Genomic DNA, 18,320 nt, shown 5'->3' with positions numbered 1-18,320 from the left:
CCTCCGACTACAGCATCCCAAGACGTCACAGAATGGTGGGGGGAAGCGGCTCAACAATGGACTCAAATTAAAAAACACCTTGACAAAGCCAAACAGGATTACAAAAAATACGCCGATCGCCACCGTGCGGCTGAATGGGAATTACAACCTGGTGATCTTGTCTACTTTTCCACAAAGAATCTGAAAGTAACCCAAACCAGCCGTAAATTGGCTCTGAAATTCCTGGGACCTTTTCCTGTTCGTAAAGTAATAAACAAAGTGACAGTTGCCCTAGATTTACCAAAAAATTTACGCTACGTTCATGATACTTTCCATGTCAGCTTGCTGAAATGAGCTCCTCCAGCAAACCAATGGCACACCCGTGCCCCTCCGATTCCAACTCTAATTGATGATCAAACCCATTACGAAGTACAGCAAATCTTGGACTCTAAAATAAAACGAAACCAGCTCTTTTACCTCATCCGATGGAAAGACTTTGACTCTGGGTTTGATGAGTGGGTGAGCTCTGTACATGTACATGCTCCTTGGCTTGTGAGGGCATTCCATAAACGTTATCCCCATAGACCCGGGGGGGCATCTTAGAGGGGGCAGAATGTCATGTTTAGAATATGCTATGCTATGTTCAGGTATACGAGTACCCAAGAGACTCCATATTAATCCTTTCAGTATTATGAGTGCTTTCTTCCCAGGTGCCAGGACGTTCCCACGCAGCTATCTCCAGAAGAGGAATGTTTTGGCTACCGCTGTTCCAGCCTCGAAGGACTTTCGCTTTCCAAGCTTCAAAGGGATTGTTATGAGAACTATGGGGGGAGGTTGGGCCTGCTGAGATCTGTTACTTTGTACCTTATGCTCTGCCTGTCATTGGTAACAATTCACATGTCCCATCCTGAATATTGTATTCAGGCTCGTGGACTATAATGCATTCTTTCTTCAGTAAACTTTTACAAACAACGGGCTTTTGTCTGATTGCAGAAGGTAGTCTGGAGTAAGGACATTATCTAGCCACAGTTCTGACATTGAGTGCAGCTTTTATTTCACTTTCTAGGATTTCCCGTTCTTCATCAAAATATTCCTCGTCAAAAGTATCTGTCATCCTTCCATCACTTTTGTATAGTTCTTCAGTGTATTGTTTCCATCTTTATTTTGTCCTTATCAAATATTGTATTTCCGTGTTGATCTTTCAGCACCCCAAGCCATGGCTTGAATTTCCCTTTGATTTCTCAGATCTTTTGGAACACATCTCTTGTTCTTCCTTTTTTATTGTTGTCTTCTATTTCTTTGCACTGATTATTATAATAGATTTCTTTATCTCTGAGTGCAAGTCGTTGAAAAGCTAAATTTTGATCCTATTTGTCACTTTTTGCTTTTGCTTCTCGTCTATCTTTAGCAATTTTAAGAGTTTCCTCATACGTCCATCTAGGCTTCTCCTTTCTTTTAGCTACAGGAATAGTCTTTACACATTCTTCCTTGATAATATCTCTGGTTTCAGCCCATAGTTCTTCTCGCACATGATCAATTAAACTTACAGTGCAATCCTATGCAGAGTTACTCCAATCTAAGTCAATTGAAGTCAATGGGCTTAGACTGGAGTAACTCTCCATAGGATTGCTCAGTCAGTATTGCAAAGCTGTTCCTTACTTGGTCTTTAAATTATTCAGGAATATTATTTAGATTGTATATTGGCACTATGATTCTTTTAGTGTTTCTGTTCAGATTATTTCTAATTTTTGATATTAGCAACTCATGATCTGTGTTGTAATTAGCTCCTGGTCTTGTTTTAGCAGAGAGAATAGAGCTTCTCCATCTTCTGCTTCCAATTATGTAATCTATTTGGTTCTGGTATCGGTCACCCCATGATTTCCATGTATACAATTGTCTTTTTGGTTGTCTGAAGCATGTATTAGCAATGAACAGGTTGTTGGCGTCACAAAATTCTATGAGTCACTCTCCTGCTTCATTTCATGATTCAAGTTCAAATTTTCCAACTGTATTTGATTCTGCTTTATCTCCTACTTTTGCATTCCAGTCACCTATGATTATCAGCATATCTTGTTTAGGTGTACGATCAATTTCTTCTATTTTTAATTTCTTCCTCCTCAAAATCTGGAATTGGAGCATAAACTTGAATGATGGTTATTTTCACAAGCTTTCCCTGAAGTGTGATTGATATTACTTGGTCAGACTGCATTGTAGTTCTTGACTGCTTGTGCTATGTCTCACCTCACTATTAGAGCAACACCATTTCTTTTGAGTTCATTTCCACAGTAAAACACAGTGTGGTTTTCTGACTGAAAATGTCCTGAGTTGGTCCACATTATTTCATTTGCACCCAGGACTGCCATGTTTAAACATTCCATTTCTTGGTTTACAATTTCTAGCTTGCCTCTCATGTTCCATGTCCTATTATCTGTGTCGCACAGCTTCAGATGTTCCTTTTGCATCTATTCATGTCCACAACTGGATGTCTTTTTGGCTTTAATCCAGTGCCATCACTAAGAATAGCACTATTCATACTTGTCCTCAGCTCTTTCCCAGTAGCCAATTGAGTGCCATCCGACCTGAGTGTCCTGTCTTCCAGCACTGTATCTTTTTTCATTTTGGATTGTCTCATCATAGGGTTTTCAAGGTAAGAGATTAGCAGAAGTGGTTTACCATTGTCGTCTTCTCCTTTGCAGTACTAACCAGGGTTAGTATGCAAGGCTTATGGAGTTTTAAAAGGAAACATAAGGTTTATTTACAGGTAGGTCAGATAGGATATAGGCAGGTACTTAAAAGCTGAAGTAATTAGGAGGTTTTTTGTACAGATTACTTCACTGGTGTGAGGCACAAAATGTTTGGTATGGTTTAGTTTCTTAGATTGCTGACTTACTTAAGAGAGGTTGGTGTTACCAGACTTGAACTCTTTAAAGTAAAATTCTTTCTTTGTTTGACACCCCTTCACAGGTTAGGTGCTCAAAAGCCCAATGTAAATAATGACCATTTGAAGGACCAGGGAACTGCCAACCAGCTGTGAACAGCAAAAGGGCTCCCAATGCAATTGTGGATATTTCTGATATTTATCCAAAGAGAAATATGCACATTTGGAAATATTGGGAGTGCCTTTTGATGTTTAGAATATTATTGAACAGATACAGGAAATATCAGATATGGTATTATGTTGGCAATGTCCAATTGCACACCTCTCATAGGGATTAGAAAAATCAATATCCTCCTGATCCACCATGAAGCATATAAAATGTTTCTAACAACTTGAGAATTTTACAGGAAAAAAAGCAGCCAACTAGTAAATGAATTGGAAAAAATTAATTGATTGTCTCCTCAAATGTGTTTTTTTCTACAGAAAATTTGTGTTTAACCATTATAATATACAGGGTGGGTGTTGTTGTTTTTGTCTAAAGCATTTTATGTTCACAAGTTTTCTGTGTAGACCTCTGTGCAACATTTTTTCAAGCAGCAACAACAATTGAATATGATACAATGAAGAAACCAGGCACTATTGTTTGGATCTTCCAAATACCATTGCTCTTTGTCCATCTTGGATTAAGGTTAAAGTAGGAAGCCATTACCTTACATTCTCTGGTTCTATTGAACAATGGGCTTACCTCTCTGTAGCAGGAGGATTAGTAGAGAACATAGTGCCACAGAAAGGCTAGACAAGGTGGTAAAAGGAATTAACAACAACAACAACATTTGATTTATATACTGCCCTTCAGGGCAACTTAACACCCATTCAGAGTGATTTATAAAGTATGTTATTATTATCCCCACAACAAACACCCTGTGAGGTGGGTGGGGCTGACAGAGCTCCAGGAAACTGTGACTGACCCAAGGTCACCCAGCTGGCTTCAAGTGGAGGAGTGGGGAATCAAACCCGGTTCTCCAGATTAGAGTCCTGCCATGCTTAACCACTACACCAAGCTGGCTCTCATCTGCTGGCCATTTCTTCTGCATACTTTGCATTGACAGTTGGATTCATCCTGAAGTCCAGGTAAGAAACCAAATCACAATGTCTCGTGGTTCTCCTGAAGAAAAGGTTTCCCATTATGCTACCAGGGAGGGGATTGTGTGGATTGTGAAGAATTATGCTTTTGCAGAAGGGACTAAACCTAAATGATGACAGGACTCCTTCTTTTGGTCACATCTTTTGCCTAGTCATATTAAAAGATTTTCCTGCCAACTGCTTTCTTCACAGCATCTTTTACTTCCCTGTTTCTTAAGCTATAGATAAGGGGGTTCAGCATAGGGATCATTACAGTGTAGAATACGGACACTATTTTGTCCTGATCCATAGAATGACTGGAGCTGGGTCTCAAATACATAAACAAGATAGTTCCAAAGAATATGGTTACAGCCAGTAAATGGGAGGCACAGGTGGAAAAGGCTCTATGTCTCCCTTCAGAAGTGCTGATTCTTAAGATGGCAGAGAGGATATAGCTGTAGGAGACTAGAATTGTAAGGAGACAGCTTAATTCATTGAAAGTGGCAAAAACAAAAATGATGATCAGATTGATGTGTATGTCAGAGCAAGAGAGTGCTAGAAGTGGGGGAGTGTCACAGAAGAAATGGTTGATGATATTGGAGTCACAGAATTGTAGCTGAAATGTAAAATAGGTGTGTATTGCTGCATTAATGAATCCTGCTAGAAATGACGCAATTACTAAGTAGGCACAGACTTTCCAAGACATGATAGCTTTGTACAGAAGTGGATTACAGATGGCATTGTACCTGTCATATGCCATTGCTGCCAAAAGGAACCCCTCAATGCCGGCACATGAACCAAATAAGTAGAATTGCACAGCACATTCACTGAATGAAATGACATTGACATCCGCTACAAAGTTCACCAGCATCTTAGGGGTGATGACAGTGGAATAACAAAAGTCTACAAAGGACAAGTGGCAGAGGAAGAAATACATGGGGGTGTGAAGTCGAGAGTCAATTCCAATTAAGACCACCATCCCTAGATTTCCTACCAAGCTGACAGCATAGATCCATAGAAAGATTACAAAGAGTGGAATCTGTAGCTCGGGTCGATCTGTCAGTCCAAGGAGAATGAATTCATTCATTGTAGTGTAATTTTCTTTGTCCATTATCTTACCATGTGCATTTTATTCTCCTGAAATGATAAAAAAATGTCAGACAGCTAAAATTGTTTAGGTGACTGAGAGTTAAATAGAACTTCAAATTCTCCCTTTAATTCAGATCCTTATATCAAGTGACTTTCATGGGAGCTTCTATAGTTTTCAGTTGATTTGACATGTGATGTCCTAACAGGTTTTGTGTTTCTCAGTTTTTTCCTAAAATCTCACTTGGAAAGCTACAATTCAACCTCAGGATTATTCCATGGGGCTGATGGGCTGGTTGCACTTGGGGAAATCAGGGAGAGACAGCTGTAAATTTCCACATTTAGAGCTCATTCACAATACATTTTGCCCTTGAAAAAAGCCCTCCCCCACCCACACTTGTGTGAATAAATTCTGGATATTCATTCTGGATATGAATTGCAGCAATTACCAAGATTGCGCTACCATTTCCCCTAGTATTATAATCAGTGTAATTTCTGTGTTTCTATGAATTACATTCCTTGATCCAGGCCAGTGTTTTATACTGTCCTGGATTAAACACATTTTAATCCACTATGCAGCATGTGGAATGGCATGGTATAGCCAGATCTCATCAGGTCTCCGAAGCTAAGCAGGGTTGGTACTTGAATGGGGGACCATCAAAGATCCTGCAGAGGAAGCCACTGGTAAACCAACCCTACTTCTCACTTGCCTTGAAAGCCCCTTTCTGGGGTTACTGTAAGTCCATTGCAACTTGATAGCACATACATACATAATGCACTCTGAAAGTCACAGTGGACTAGAAGGGGAAAAATCAATTTCTAGAAGCAAATAAGTTTAATTGTTGCTTTAACTCTGGCAGAGAGGGAACCGCTTTATTAAACTCTTTATCTCTTTATCGGTTTAAACTCTTTATCTGTTTAAAATTATGCTGCCTCATGATTTTCATGCCTGGCCTTCTAGATAAAACATTCAGGTATAAAGGGTCCCCAGGCATGATACCATCAGTGCATCCCTCTTAAAAGATATAGTACACCAACTGACAGTGGGAAAGTGAGTTGACAGTGTGTAACAGAATGCTTATCTGTATCTCATTAAGCTTTCTAACTATCAAGATTTATATCCCAACTCTGGGCAGCTTCAAGGCCTTATGAACTAAGACTTAAAACAGAGATCTCTCTTTTGGAGACCTGATTAATTAGTACAAATATTTTATATGGCTTATCCTTTATTTACTTTCCCAATCAAGATGCACAAAGACTTCTAATTAGAGTTTTATATTTATTTGTTATTGAAATAAATAATATATCAAAATAAAAAGGACTATTAAGATAGAACCAGTAAGAATGAAACAAATACAAGTGTGGCAGAATGCACCTTAAAGCAGGTTTCCTAAGTGCATCAATCAGAGTTGGAAGGGAAAGAGTTAACAATTGCCTGGAGCCAGTTTGGTGTAGTGGTTAAGAGCGCAGGATTCCTCACTCCTCCACTTGAAGCCAGCTGGGTGACCTTGGGTCGGTCACAAGCAGCTTCTAGCTCTCTCAGCTTCTTCCACCTCACAGGGTGTTTTGTTGTGGGGATAATAATAACATACTTTGTAAACCGCTCTGAGTGGCTGTTAAGTCATCCTGAAGGGTGGTATATAAATCAAATGTTGTTGTTTGTTGTTAAGGGTTTGATTGGCAGGCTTCACCTTTCTTTCTGATTGGCTAGTCAGAACCAAATTTCTGAATGAGAGTTGGTTGCTGATAGGATTTTTGAGGAGAGTGTGTGTGAGAGTCTGACAGGGAAAATCAGACAGGTTCCTCTCTAGTATGAGGAAAAAGAGATCACTTGGCCTAACTGTAATAGCATTGCCATGAGGAGAATTCTAATTAAGAATTTCAAATACAAAGCCAACACAAGCTGAAACCTGTTTACACAGCCACAATAGAACAGGGGGTGTTTCTTTCTCAAAGAATGATTGGGTAGCAAGTGGAGTCTCCCATTCAAGCCAAGCAAAGAAGGGTTATATCTTCTTAGGTGAAAAATAATTCCTGTCCAGTATTTAAAGAGAGTTTGACTCTGAGGAGGGCTCCAGGTCTCTTGTAAAGGGAAAAGAGTTTTGAACTACCATCAGGAAACCTGAGTTGTCAAAGGGAACTCTGTGAAGAAACATTGTTGCTGTAACAAAAGTATTAAATAAAACACCTCTCACTGTTAAGAACTGAGAATATAAGAAACTAAGCTCCAAGGAAACTATTTTGCATGTTACTCAAAGAGTATTTTGATCTGCCAACAAATTTTATCTCAGCTCTTTCATTTCCTGACTATTCTTATTTCATCCCTGCCTGTTCAATAAAGTTGTTTATTTTGAACATTATACAGTCTCCAGTGCCATTTCCCACACAGCTTTTCCCAGTTCAGAAACCTGAGTTGTTATAATTATAACTGCTTATCAGGGTGGGACACAAAAGAACTTTAAAAGCACAAATAGAGACATGCTACTTGGGGCTGCTCAGCCAAAGCAGGCAAACTTGGATTTTGGTGGGGAAATCTGCCTCAGGGTGGGGGAGTGAAGGGGTGTCCATCATAACAAGCAACAAGGATTAATTCACCTAACATCTCTTAATTAAATCTAAGATTGATTCAAAATCAAATTTCCTATGAAGTGCATTGAATTTTCAATAAGTGCACAGATAAGTATAATTTTTTCACCTATATCTTCTTGTAATTTCTTTCAGCGAGACTCCTTATCTGAGTAGCTTCTTTTATAGAAATTGGCACATGATATCCAATGAGAAAACAAAGATCTTTCACATGTGATAGCAATATAAAATCATGATTGGTTTTAGATTTAGTTAATTATTCAGATTTTCAATCATGTGACATTCTATGTAGCCAAAAAGTAATGCTATGTCCAGAGGCAAGATAAATTATATAACTCATTAAAGAAAAGTTAAGTAAGTAGATCATTGTTGATCCATTATAACAGTATTTATCTGCTATTGTCACTATTTTTAATTGGCTGTCAAAAATTAAAAGAACAGTTGTGTGGTTATACAATCTGTTAAAAAAACTACATTAAAGTTCATACAAAATCACTAGAATACACGTGTATCACTAAGGTATAATGTGCTCTAATCCATATCCCCATTACAAGTTGCTGCAACTCCACCTTTTACTTTTTGCCAATATTTTGCCATCAACCCTTAGGAAACCACTTACCAATGTCCTCACCATTTGAAATCAAGAAAGTATCAAGCATTTAGTGACATTGGAAGCACATTATATTTATGTTCTAAAATATTTTGGAAGTATTATCCTTATTAACCATTCCAGTTTGAAACTATGCTCTTCCAAAGTAACACTTTTCTGGTTCTTTCATAAATGGATCTGTTTACTTTATAAAGATCTGTTTTGATCATATTTTAATGGCTGCTCTGCAGCTCCTTTGAGTGAGAGCAGAACTCCCCAGAATTTGTAAAAGGATGTGTTGGAATACTTCCATGGGACAGAAGAATCCAAAAGTGATCCAAGCTATTCGAGGCTCTGCTAGCCCTCAACTTGCATAAAAAATGGCCTACAGCCTTTCATGCAATTACATGGATTGATCAATTATCCAACAGATTCCCAAGCCTTATCTGGAAGTTCAGTGGAATACTGACCAAGAAATCTGGTTCAAACAGTGTTTTAGCCAAACTTTTGCTGCTGTTTTTCAAGGAGATAACTTTAAGTGAAAGGGTACATGCTGCATTTAAATTACAGTAAATTTTTGTCATTAGATTTTTCATCAAATAAATAGGTCCATGTTTGATGGTAACTTCAGTTTTCATCCCAGAGCTTTGTTTTCCATGGCCTTCATCCTCTACTTCCCTGTAGACATTCTGGTGTGCAAAGTTTGCTGCCAGCTTCCCCCCCACAACTTTCTGCCAAAGAAATTTCAGCTACCATTTTATCCTGTTCCTCCCCAATTGGGTTATTGGAACGTAAAGCCACCAACAACTTGACTCCCCCCTCCCAATCTCAGCATAAAGTTCTCCTAAAATCAAACCTGCTGCAAAGATATCTACCAAGGTCCATCATGGATTCTTTACCTTCAACTCCTTGATAAAGCAAGCACTTATAAAACAGATGTCAGGTGAATCACAGGTTTCTAGCTTTTGTAGCAATGTAAATGATGTAACAATGAAAATGTGTAAGATCTTCTAGTAATTCTCTTCAGATACCATACCAGATTTTACTAGCATGTCTATGTGAAGTTTATTTTTCTTACTCAGTTTTAACTTGTCAATGGTAACTATTAAAAGAAACAAAGAGGAGGAGGGCCCCAAATGGTGACTTCCCATGGATAAGATAGATTTTATATTTGGCTTTGGCAGTCCTTTGAGACTTCATAATGGCATATATGCACCATGGAACCAATTAAGAGCAGACTTGTCATACCTAGAAAAATGAAAAACTAGTACACATGAAGCAAGAATGAGAACAACTAATTATTCCCCAAGAGACAATAATCAGTTTGCTTTATGACAAGAGGGGTATAAAAAGATTTTGAAAAGTTGATATTGAACCAAGTTGTGGCTTCATTCCCTGGTTCCTTCTAACTGGTAACTACCATACATTGCACATAGAAGTATAAAGGCAGAGTCCCAGATGGGAGATGATGGGACTCCAACTTCTCTCTCACAGGCTCAGCAGCTAGCCCAACTGCTTTATGGGGACAGAGGAAAAGGGTCTTGCATACATATGCTAATGGTTAGAAAGAAACCAGGGTCATAGAGGTGCAAGACATGGTTTCTCCTTCCCCCATCAATAGGCATCATACCTGTCCAAAAGATGGAGGGGAGGGATGGTCAATGGCAGAAATAAAAGGTGTCCTCTATGTTAGTAGAGAGCAAATGCATACACACTTAGGAGATGTCATCAATGACAAAGACGGTTCAGATAAGCAAATGAAGGGTTTTCTGTTTTATCTTGTTTTCCCTTACTGATTATCACTGACCCTTTCTCCCATTCAATTTTTTCATAATTTTGTATAAAGTTACATATGTGTTTTTCATCTTATTTTAGATGGGTTTTTTTATTGTTGATCGACTTGGAGCCTCTACGCTGGGTGGAAATACGTCTTTTCTTAGCGCAGCCCAAAAACCTGATGGAGAGAAGCAGGGACCGTTTTCCTTTTTGTTGTTCGAAATGGCACTGGAGAGTATATAAATTTCAAAATAAACAACAACTTTATTGAACAGGCAGGAATTAAATAAGGGCAGTCAGGCAATGAAAACACTGGAGTAAAATTTTGTTGATAAAACAGAATACTCTTTGAACAACAGACAAAATAGTTTTCTTCAAGCTTAGTGAATTATATTCTTAGTTCTTAACAGTGAGAGGTGTTTTATTTACTACTTTGGTTACAGCAACAATGTTTCTTCACAGAGTTCCCTTTGACAACTCAAGTTTCCTGGAGTTAGTTTAAAACTGTTTTCCCAGGAGCAACGCTGAGGTTTCAGGAGTGGCACCATGGAACACTACAGCTGGAGGCACCAGGACAGGAGCAGAGGAGGCAACAGGCACCAGGATGTCAGGAGGAGGTGACAGAGGAGGTCTCCATGCAGCAGGTGCAGTGAGCAACAGCCAAGGCAGCAGAGGGCCACCATGGGCCTCACTTGAGCCACGGCTCATCTCCTGACCTGCTGAGGGACCAGGGCACTGGGGTGGAGCCGCGGAGGAGGGCACCACCATGGTATCCAGGCTGGTGCGGCCCAGCCAGCCCTACCCTGCACAACAGCACTTGAAGGGGGAGGGGCTGAGGGCAGGGGGAACCCTCAGATAGGCCCCTGGACAGGCCAGCAGTGCTGGTCATCACACAGAGGAGAAACAGGACAGACCTAGACAGGACAAAGCATGGAGGTAGGTGGGGACTTGCCCCAGAAGTGCCATATAAAGTGGGCCTACCAGGCAAGCTAGTGAGGAGTAGACTGGGAGTTCACAGAGGAAAGAGAAGAGAGATGGAGAGAGCAAGCAAGCAAGCAGGTATGAGCACGACAATGAGGCAGTGGCGGAGAGTGCCAGCCCAGTGGAAAGAGAGAGGAGACAAGGGTGTTGTGAACCCCACTCCTCCCCCCATTTCTGAGGCCTTGTCAGAGCCTAGCACACCACCAAGGCCATCCTGGAGGGTGCCCCCCCTCCAGGCTCTGATGATCCCAACGCAGGGTCTGACAACAATGTTACAAAATGTTACAATGATTCTTTTTCCCTTACACCATAGAGGAAGTTGTCTGTCCTTCCCTGTCAGACTCTTGCCCACACTCCTTCTGAAAACAAACTCCTATCAGCAACTGTCCACCTGTGGGCTGGTTCTCACTGGCCAGTCAGGGCTGGTTCTCACTGTACAATCAAGATCTCATTCCAGGCAATTGTTAACTCTTTCCCTTTCTCTTGCTGCACTTAGGAAACCTTCTTCACATAGCTCTTCAACATTTCATACAGAATGTCTTGTTTAATAGAATGCCTTTTAAAATGAATGTATAGTTTAAACATATTTTCTAGAATTCACACAGCTTACCTCAGTAATGCAGTGACGATCCTTGTGCTTTGGTGGCACCTGGTCAGATTTACAGTAGCCAATCAGAACTTCTGCTGGCTATGATCCCCATCCTGCCTCATCCACGTCCTAAAAACTCTTGGCAGATGCCAGGAAAGAGGTCAGTGTATGGTCACTATGTTGGGGACCCTGCACTTTAGTTACCATGATTCCCGTTGATCCCTGTTTCATCCCTGTTGAAGTGTTGAGCCCTGGTTCAACAGATCTGGCCCTTTATATTTAGTCTTAATGGTGCTTAATGGTATGGTTCTAAACAGGTTACAATATGTGCATAGGGTAGGATACAAATAAAAGCACCGCATATGCTCACATTAATTTCTTATCACTCTTGGCTTCTCAATCTCTTTTCTTCTCTCCATTGAGGAAGACCTTTGTTGGTTTGAGTTTCTGTCATTCCGTAAATAGCTCTACGTGTAAGCTGAAGGAAGGCTTCAAACCTTGCTGAGAAAAACTGAAGGATACAAACCTGAATGTTTGTCTTGGACTATAGTCTCAGCTTGCTATGCGGGTTGGCTGCAGAAATAGTATGAACGACTGTAACTAACCCCTCAAATTATTTCATAGGTTCTTCTACCTAATGAAACAGATGTTACCTTGCAAAAGTCAAGCTGAAATGTTCCAAACAGAACAAAATACCAAGGGCCAGCTCTCCATTTAAAGGCTAGCCCAAGAATGAAATGACTAAGGGCAGCAACCTGTCAGACTGATAGTCCAAGAACAAAAGAATCATATTAGAAACTCCGTTTTATACCATATTGGACAGTAACACAGGCAAACTCTAGGAATCGATCAGGGCCTTGCTAAGACATGTGAACATGACTCTCTGCAGCTAAGCCATGCACACTCATCAGAGCAGTGATCACCAACCTGGGCTCTGATAGCTTAACAAGATGGAATACAGGGGACAAACCTCTCTCCCTCCAGGCCTCAGCGTTTTGAGGACTCATCTTTTGACCTGGAAGTGGTATCACAGAACATGATGTCACAAAGTGATATAATGTCCTTGCTGAGCTTTGCCCTCCTCAAAATCTACTCATCCCAGGCACTGTCCCCTAAATCTCCTGGAATTTCTGGAACCAGTGTTGGGAAGCTTAAATATTGGCTGTATCAGTATCTATAATATTCCCAAACACCCCGTTGTTTAGAACAGATGCACCACACAGACTTGCTTTTCCAGACCTTTTTTTCAGCAGAGCAGTCAACAGAATTTGTTTAGGGGAGGGACTGGTAATTAGAGATGGGCACGGACAGGGCAGGGGGGAAAGGGCGTGATGTTCGTTGTTCATTACCATTCACGAACAGGGATTCACGTACATCAACGGACGTGACATGTTCACAAACATGTTCGTAGTTGGAGGTTCGTGGGAGCCAGAACAGCCCCCTTGGGACTTAGCTGAACTTGAGCTGGGGAAAGGAGAATCCATCGGTCTCCCCCTTTCATGTCATTTTCTCTTCACAGTGGCAAAAACTGGACTGTTTGCTGGAAACTAATTGAGAAGTTACAAAGTGACCTTCCCAATGTTGAATACCCACCAAATCTGCTGGGGAAATAGCCCTCACTGTCCTCTGAAGACCCCCCCACAAGTTTCAGAGAGATTGCACCCCGAGAAAGGCATGATCCATGGGTCTCCCCTTTTCATGTCATTTTCTCTTCACAGTGGCAAAAACTGGACTGTCTGCTGGAAGCTAATTGAGGAGTTACAAACTGACCTTCCCAATGTCCAATACTCACCACATTTGCAGGGGAAATAGCCCTCACTGTCCTCTGAAGACCCCCCAAGTTTCAGAGAGATTGCACCCTGGGAAAGGCATGATCCATGGGTCTCCCCTTTTCATGTCATTTTCTCTTCACAGTGGCAAAAACTGGACTGTCTGCTCGAAGCTACTTTGAGGGTTTACAAGCCAGAAGGAAAGCCAGAAGGAGTTCAGACAGTCCATGCCTGTGTTGCCAGGGGAATTGATTGAAAGTCGCCAGACTATCTGGCTTTACGAACAGCTGATGAACGCCATGAAGAGGGCTTGGAATGAACACATGTTCACTGGGAACAGGGCCTCACAAACAGCTTGCTCATGAACAGCGGATTGGGCTGTTCGTGGCTTTTTATATAAAATTGTTGTTTGTGCCCATCTCTACTAGTAATTCAAATAGTAAAGGGTGCTGCTTTTTATCATGGTCCACTTCTTGTTCTGTAATCAAATAGAGACTAGTGACTGACTGATCAAATATGCATCCCTTTACACTTACGTACATTGAATTTAATTTGCAACATTGTTTCCCACCCACTCAATTTGTGGAGGTCTTCCTGGGGCTCTTCACAGTCAGTTTCAGTTTTTTTTTTTTTTGCACCACTGTATCAAGTTTATTTCAAAGCTGAACATGCTTTTCACCAGTAGCTCTTTAATTCCTTTTACAGTGCTGTAATCGGAGAAATTGATGAAGAGACAGACGGGACATTCGAGCAGAACCTTTGAACTCAGTTGTACATTGAAGAAAATAAAGACAAGGATACACATCAGGACTTCATACATTTCCAGTTGTACTGAACTATTTATAGGCTGGCATGGCTACTTTTTACATGTTGTATGTAATTAGCTGGATAGTTTATACTTTTTTTTAACAGCTATGGTTTTATATGTAAATTAAAATTTACATCTGACTAAAATTCTTGATGTGTTTAAGTATGCAGTGTACATATAAAAGAACACTTGCCTTTAAGTCACTTGTACCCTATTAAATTCATAAAGCAAGAACACACAACTCTTTCTTTAACTATTTGACCTTTCCATAGTGGCATACAAGGCATTGTTTGCTTCTGAAGTTCTTTTAGAAGATTAAGTGACTCAGGGTAGCTTTATCCTAAGCCCACCTACTTAGAATTAAGTTTAGAATGTTATTGGAGAAATTCCATAGGATTGATTTTACTACCTTTCAAAATTGCCTCCTTCTGTAGAATAAAAGGTAATCAACATTGCAATAGAACAAGGAATTACTGTATTACAAATCCAAGATAAAAAATATTAAAACTAGATAATGAATTTGAATTCTCAACACTGATCATGTGATAATTAAGTAGCAGTAGTAGCCTTAGCAGGCTGACAAAAGTAATCAAATATGGCAACATAAGGGAGAAAAATCACTTCAAATGGGAAACTGTCCTTTCATCTTGGCTTAAGCATGTAGTCAGCTTCAGTTTTCGCCATTCTGAACAATTTTGTTTCATCTGCAAACATGGCCACTACACTAATCACCCTTAATGATGTGTCGTTTTCAAATTAGCCTTCATATTTCTAAACTTGCAGTTAAAAATGGTTGCTAAGTATTCAAAAAGTCAAACTGGAATTCTAAGTTTTAGCTGAATTTGAAGTTGATAAAAAAAAGTTCTTGCTCCGTTTTCCAACATAAGAACATAAGAGAAGCCATGTTGGATCAGGCCAATGGCCCATCTAGTCCAACACTCTATGCCACACAGTGGCCAAAAGACCCAGGTGTCATCAGGAGGCCTGCCAATGGGGAAGGGACACTAGAAGCCCTCCTACTGATTGCCCCCCCAAACACTAAGAATACAGAGCATCACTGTCCTAGACAAAGAGTTCCATCTATACCTTGTGGCTAATAGCCACTGATGGACCTCTGCTCCATATGTTTATCCAATCCCCTCTTGAAGCTGTCTATGCTTGAAGCTGCCACCACCTCCTGTGGCAGTGAATTCCATGTGTTAATCACTCTTTGGGTGAAGAAGTACTTCCTTTTATCCATTCTAACCCAACTGCTCAGCAATTTCATTGAGTGCCCACAAGTTCTTGTATTGTGAGAAAGGGAGAGAAATACTTCTTTCTCTACCTTCTCTATCCCATGCATAATCTTGTAAACCTCTATCATGTCACCCCTCAGTTGTCATTTCTCCAAGCTAAAGAGCCCCAAACACTTTAACCTTTCTTCATAGGGGAAGTGTTCCATCCCTTTAATCATTCTAGTTGCCCTTTTCTGCACTTTTTCCAGTGCTATAATATCTTTTTTGAGGTGTGGTAACCAGAATTGTACACAGTATTCCAAATGAGGCTGTACCATTGATTTATACAGGGGCAATACATCCCCACAATCCTTCCATAACCATACAATGACCAAAGAACTCTGTTTAGAACCTGGTCCAGTGTCCAAAAGCAAAAACTTTTTTCAAATATTAATTTATTGAAAATATTTTATCCCTCCTTATCACCTTAAACTCAACATAGCTAACAAAGCAACAAAAAGCTTCAAATACACAAAAATATAACAATCCATTAAAAAGTTTAAAACAATGCAAAGGTTGAAACAAAGCCAGATATGCCAAAACAGAATACATTCTGCACTCTGAAATACAACAGTCTTACATTCCTTTCTTAGTGCTGCAAGTGGAGTTGTCCAGTGCACCCATTCTGATATGCCATTTCAGAAGATGGGACCTAAAACATAAAAGGCCATTGATCTAAATCTTGAGATACAAAGAGTCCTAACAGAGCAGCACAAAGAAAAAGTTTTCAGAAGAATGTAGCTGGCACATTTTAGTATATGGGGAAATGAAATATGCGGTATAGTCAGTAAAATATATGCTTTAGTCTTAAAATGCATTTTTAAAAAAATTGGCTTAGCAATTACTGGAACAGCAAGAAGACAAGAAGCACAAGGGGACATTGCTGCAATCAGCACCAGATGGAACCTCATAAGTTTGCCAGCTGAAGAAAGATTTTCTTATTCATTTTTTTCTTCAGGGCTTTTTTCACTTCCTCATTCCTCAGACTGTAGATGGCAGGGTTCAGCATGGGGATCACAATGGTATAGAAAACTGACACTATTTTGTCTTGTTCCACATTCTCAAGCCCTCCAGGTTGAACATACATGAAAGACAGTGTCCCAAAGTACAGTACAATGGCCATCAAGTGCGATGCACAGGTTGAGAAGGTCTTACGTCTTCCTTTTGATGACCGCATCCTCAAGATAGTGGCAAGGATATAAGCATAGGAGACAAGAACGATAACTGCGTTCAATATCACATCAAAAGCAGAGACGACAAAGAGTACTGCCTTAGAAATATAATTATTTGAGCAGGAGAGTCGAAGCAAAGGAGGGATGTCACAGAAATAAGAACTGACTTCATTGGGTCCACAGAAAGAAAGACTGAATGTACCACTGGTAAGGGCAATGGCAGTCACAACTCCTGCCAGATAACAGCCAGCAAGAAGCTGGAGACAGATATTTTTGGTCATGGTGACTGGATAAAGAAGAGGGTTACAGATAGCGACAAATCGATCATAAGCCATGGCAGCTAAAAGGTAGCACTCAGTTGTGGCAAAGATCGCAAAGAACCACATCTGGGTTGCACATGCATTGAATGAAATAACCTTGCTACCTACAAAGAGATCATACAGAAACCTAGGTGTGATGCTTGAGGAGCAGCAGATGTCAGTGAAGGACAGGTTACTGAGGAAAAAATACATTGGAGAGTGTCGGAGGGAATCTGTCTGAATCAGCACAATCATACTCACATTTCCTATTAGAGTTAGTAGGTAAATGAGTAGAAAGAGCCAGAACAATATTATCTGCAATTCCCATTGTTCTGAGAATCCTAAGAGAATGAATTCAGACACTTGAGTCCAATTTGCCTCCTTCATTTTTTCAGTAGAATGATCCTACTAAAATAAAGTCTAAAATCAGAATAAAATGTATCACTATGGAAACAGATATAAAATAATAATGAACAATTGGAACAATTACAAATTATGAATTTAGGGAAACAAATAAATGTTAGTGTTAGTTATTTTTCACCTTTTACCTAAAATGCTCAATGACACTTTCTTATGGCCTAAGTCATTTTTTACATTAGCACAGAATGTAGCCATTTCAAGATTCATTTTATGATGTGTGTGTTCAGCACCAAGGACAAAAGCAGATACCAAGATAAGCACATAGGCTGTGAATGGGTAGAATCATTCAAGATTTTTATTAACTGATGAACTACTCTTGTTTATTGTTCAGTTGATAATGTGGTTAATATATGTCTAGAAGAAACTCTCTTTGAGGAACCATATGTTGATTTACATGGAATTTCCTCTTAAACCCAGATTAAACAGCTGGAAATCAAAATATATACGTATAGATGAGTACACTAGTTCACATTGTACACTTCTATGTTTTGGCATTGAGGCCAGCACCAAACTTACCTGCTCCTGATGCACTATAGCCATGACGTAGCTGAATGTGGTTGATGATTCTGATTTAGAAATGCCCCTTCGTTCTATTTCACTAGCACTGAATTTATTGAAGGTGAAATCCTGAGCACCTTTACCTGGTGTGAGTCCACTGAACTGTGCAAGAGTTACTTTCATGAAAACAAACACAGATAAGAGCTATATTATTTTGTCTGTACGTCTATTATCCATAGCCAATATGCATTTTGCATCATGCTTATTAACAAGACCTGCTTTAAAGTTGTGGCTAAGAAAAATCCTCTATTGCTTAATATTTTTGTATCTTAGTAAGGGGGAAATGCCTAATTTAATTTACTGGTAAGAATTATATATTAAATATTTTGTAATTAAATTTAAAAACTGTCAAAATGTTCTTTATAAAACCTTTGCACCTAATTCCTTACCACCCTGCAAATGTTCTGATTAAGAAGGCTGTTGGAAATTGGATT

The 18,320-nt window shown here is 39.8% G+C and overlaps 1 protein-coding gene across 2 annotated transcripts; it reads right to left on the bottom strand.

The window, feature by feature from the left end:
• Positions 1-4,157: 4,157 nt before the first annotated feature.
• LOC129324251 (olfactory receptor 1020-like) lies at positions 4,158-17,295 on the bottom strand. Of its 2 annotated transcripts, none has more exons than XM_054971410.1 (2): positions 16,708-17,295; positions 4,158-5,093 (listed from the first exon to the last, which is right to left on the bottom strand). In XM_054971410.1, exons 1-2 carry the CDS (start codon positions 17,293-17,295, stop codon positions 4,158-4,160), a joined length of 1,524 nt encoding a protein of 507 aa, XP_054827385.1. The 2 variants fall into 2 exon arrangements, with proteins under 2 accessions (XP_054827385.1, XP_054827386.1); XM_054971411.1 differs by lacking the exon at positions 16,708-17,295 and adding an exon at positions 8,271-8,285.
• Between the last annotated feature and the right edge of the window lie 1,025 nt (positions 17,296-18,320).

Source organism: Eublepharis macularius, chromosome 2, assembly GCF_028583425.1.
Source record: "Eublepharis macularius isolate TG4126 chromosome 2, MPM_Emac_v1.0, whole genome shotgun sequence".
Taxonomy (NCBI): Eukaryota; Metazoa; Chordata; class Lepidosauria; order Squamata; family Eublepharidae; genus Eublepharis; species Eublepharis macularius.
Note: the sequence above shows the minus strand (reverse complement) of the source record. Positions and strands in the feature narration are given on the sequence as shown.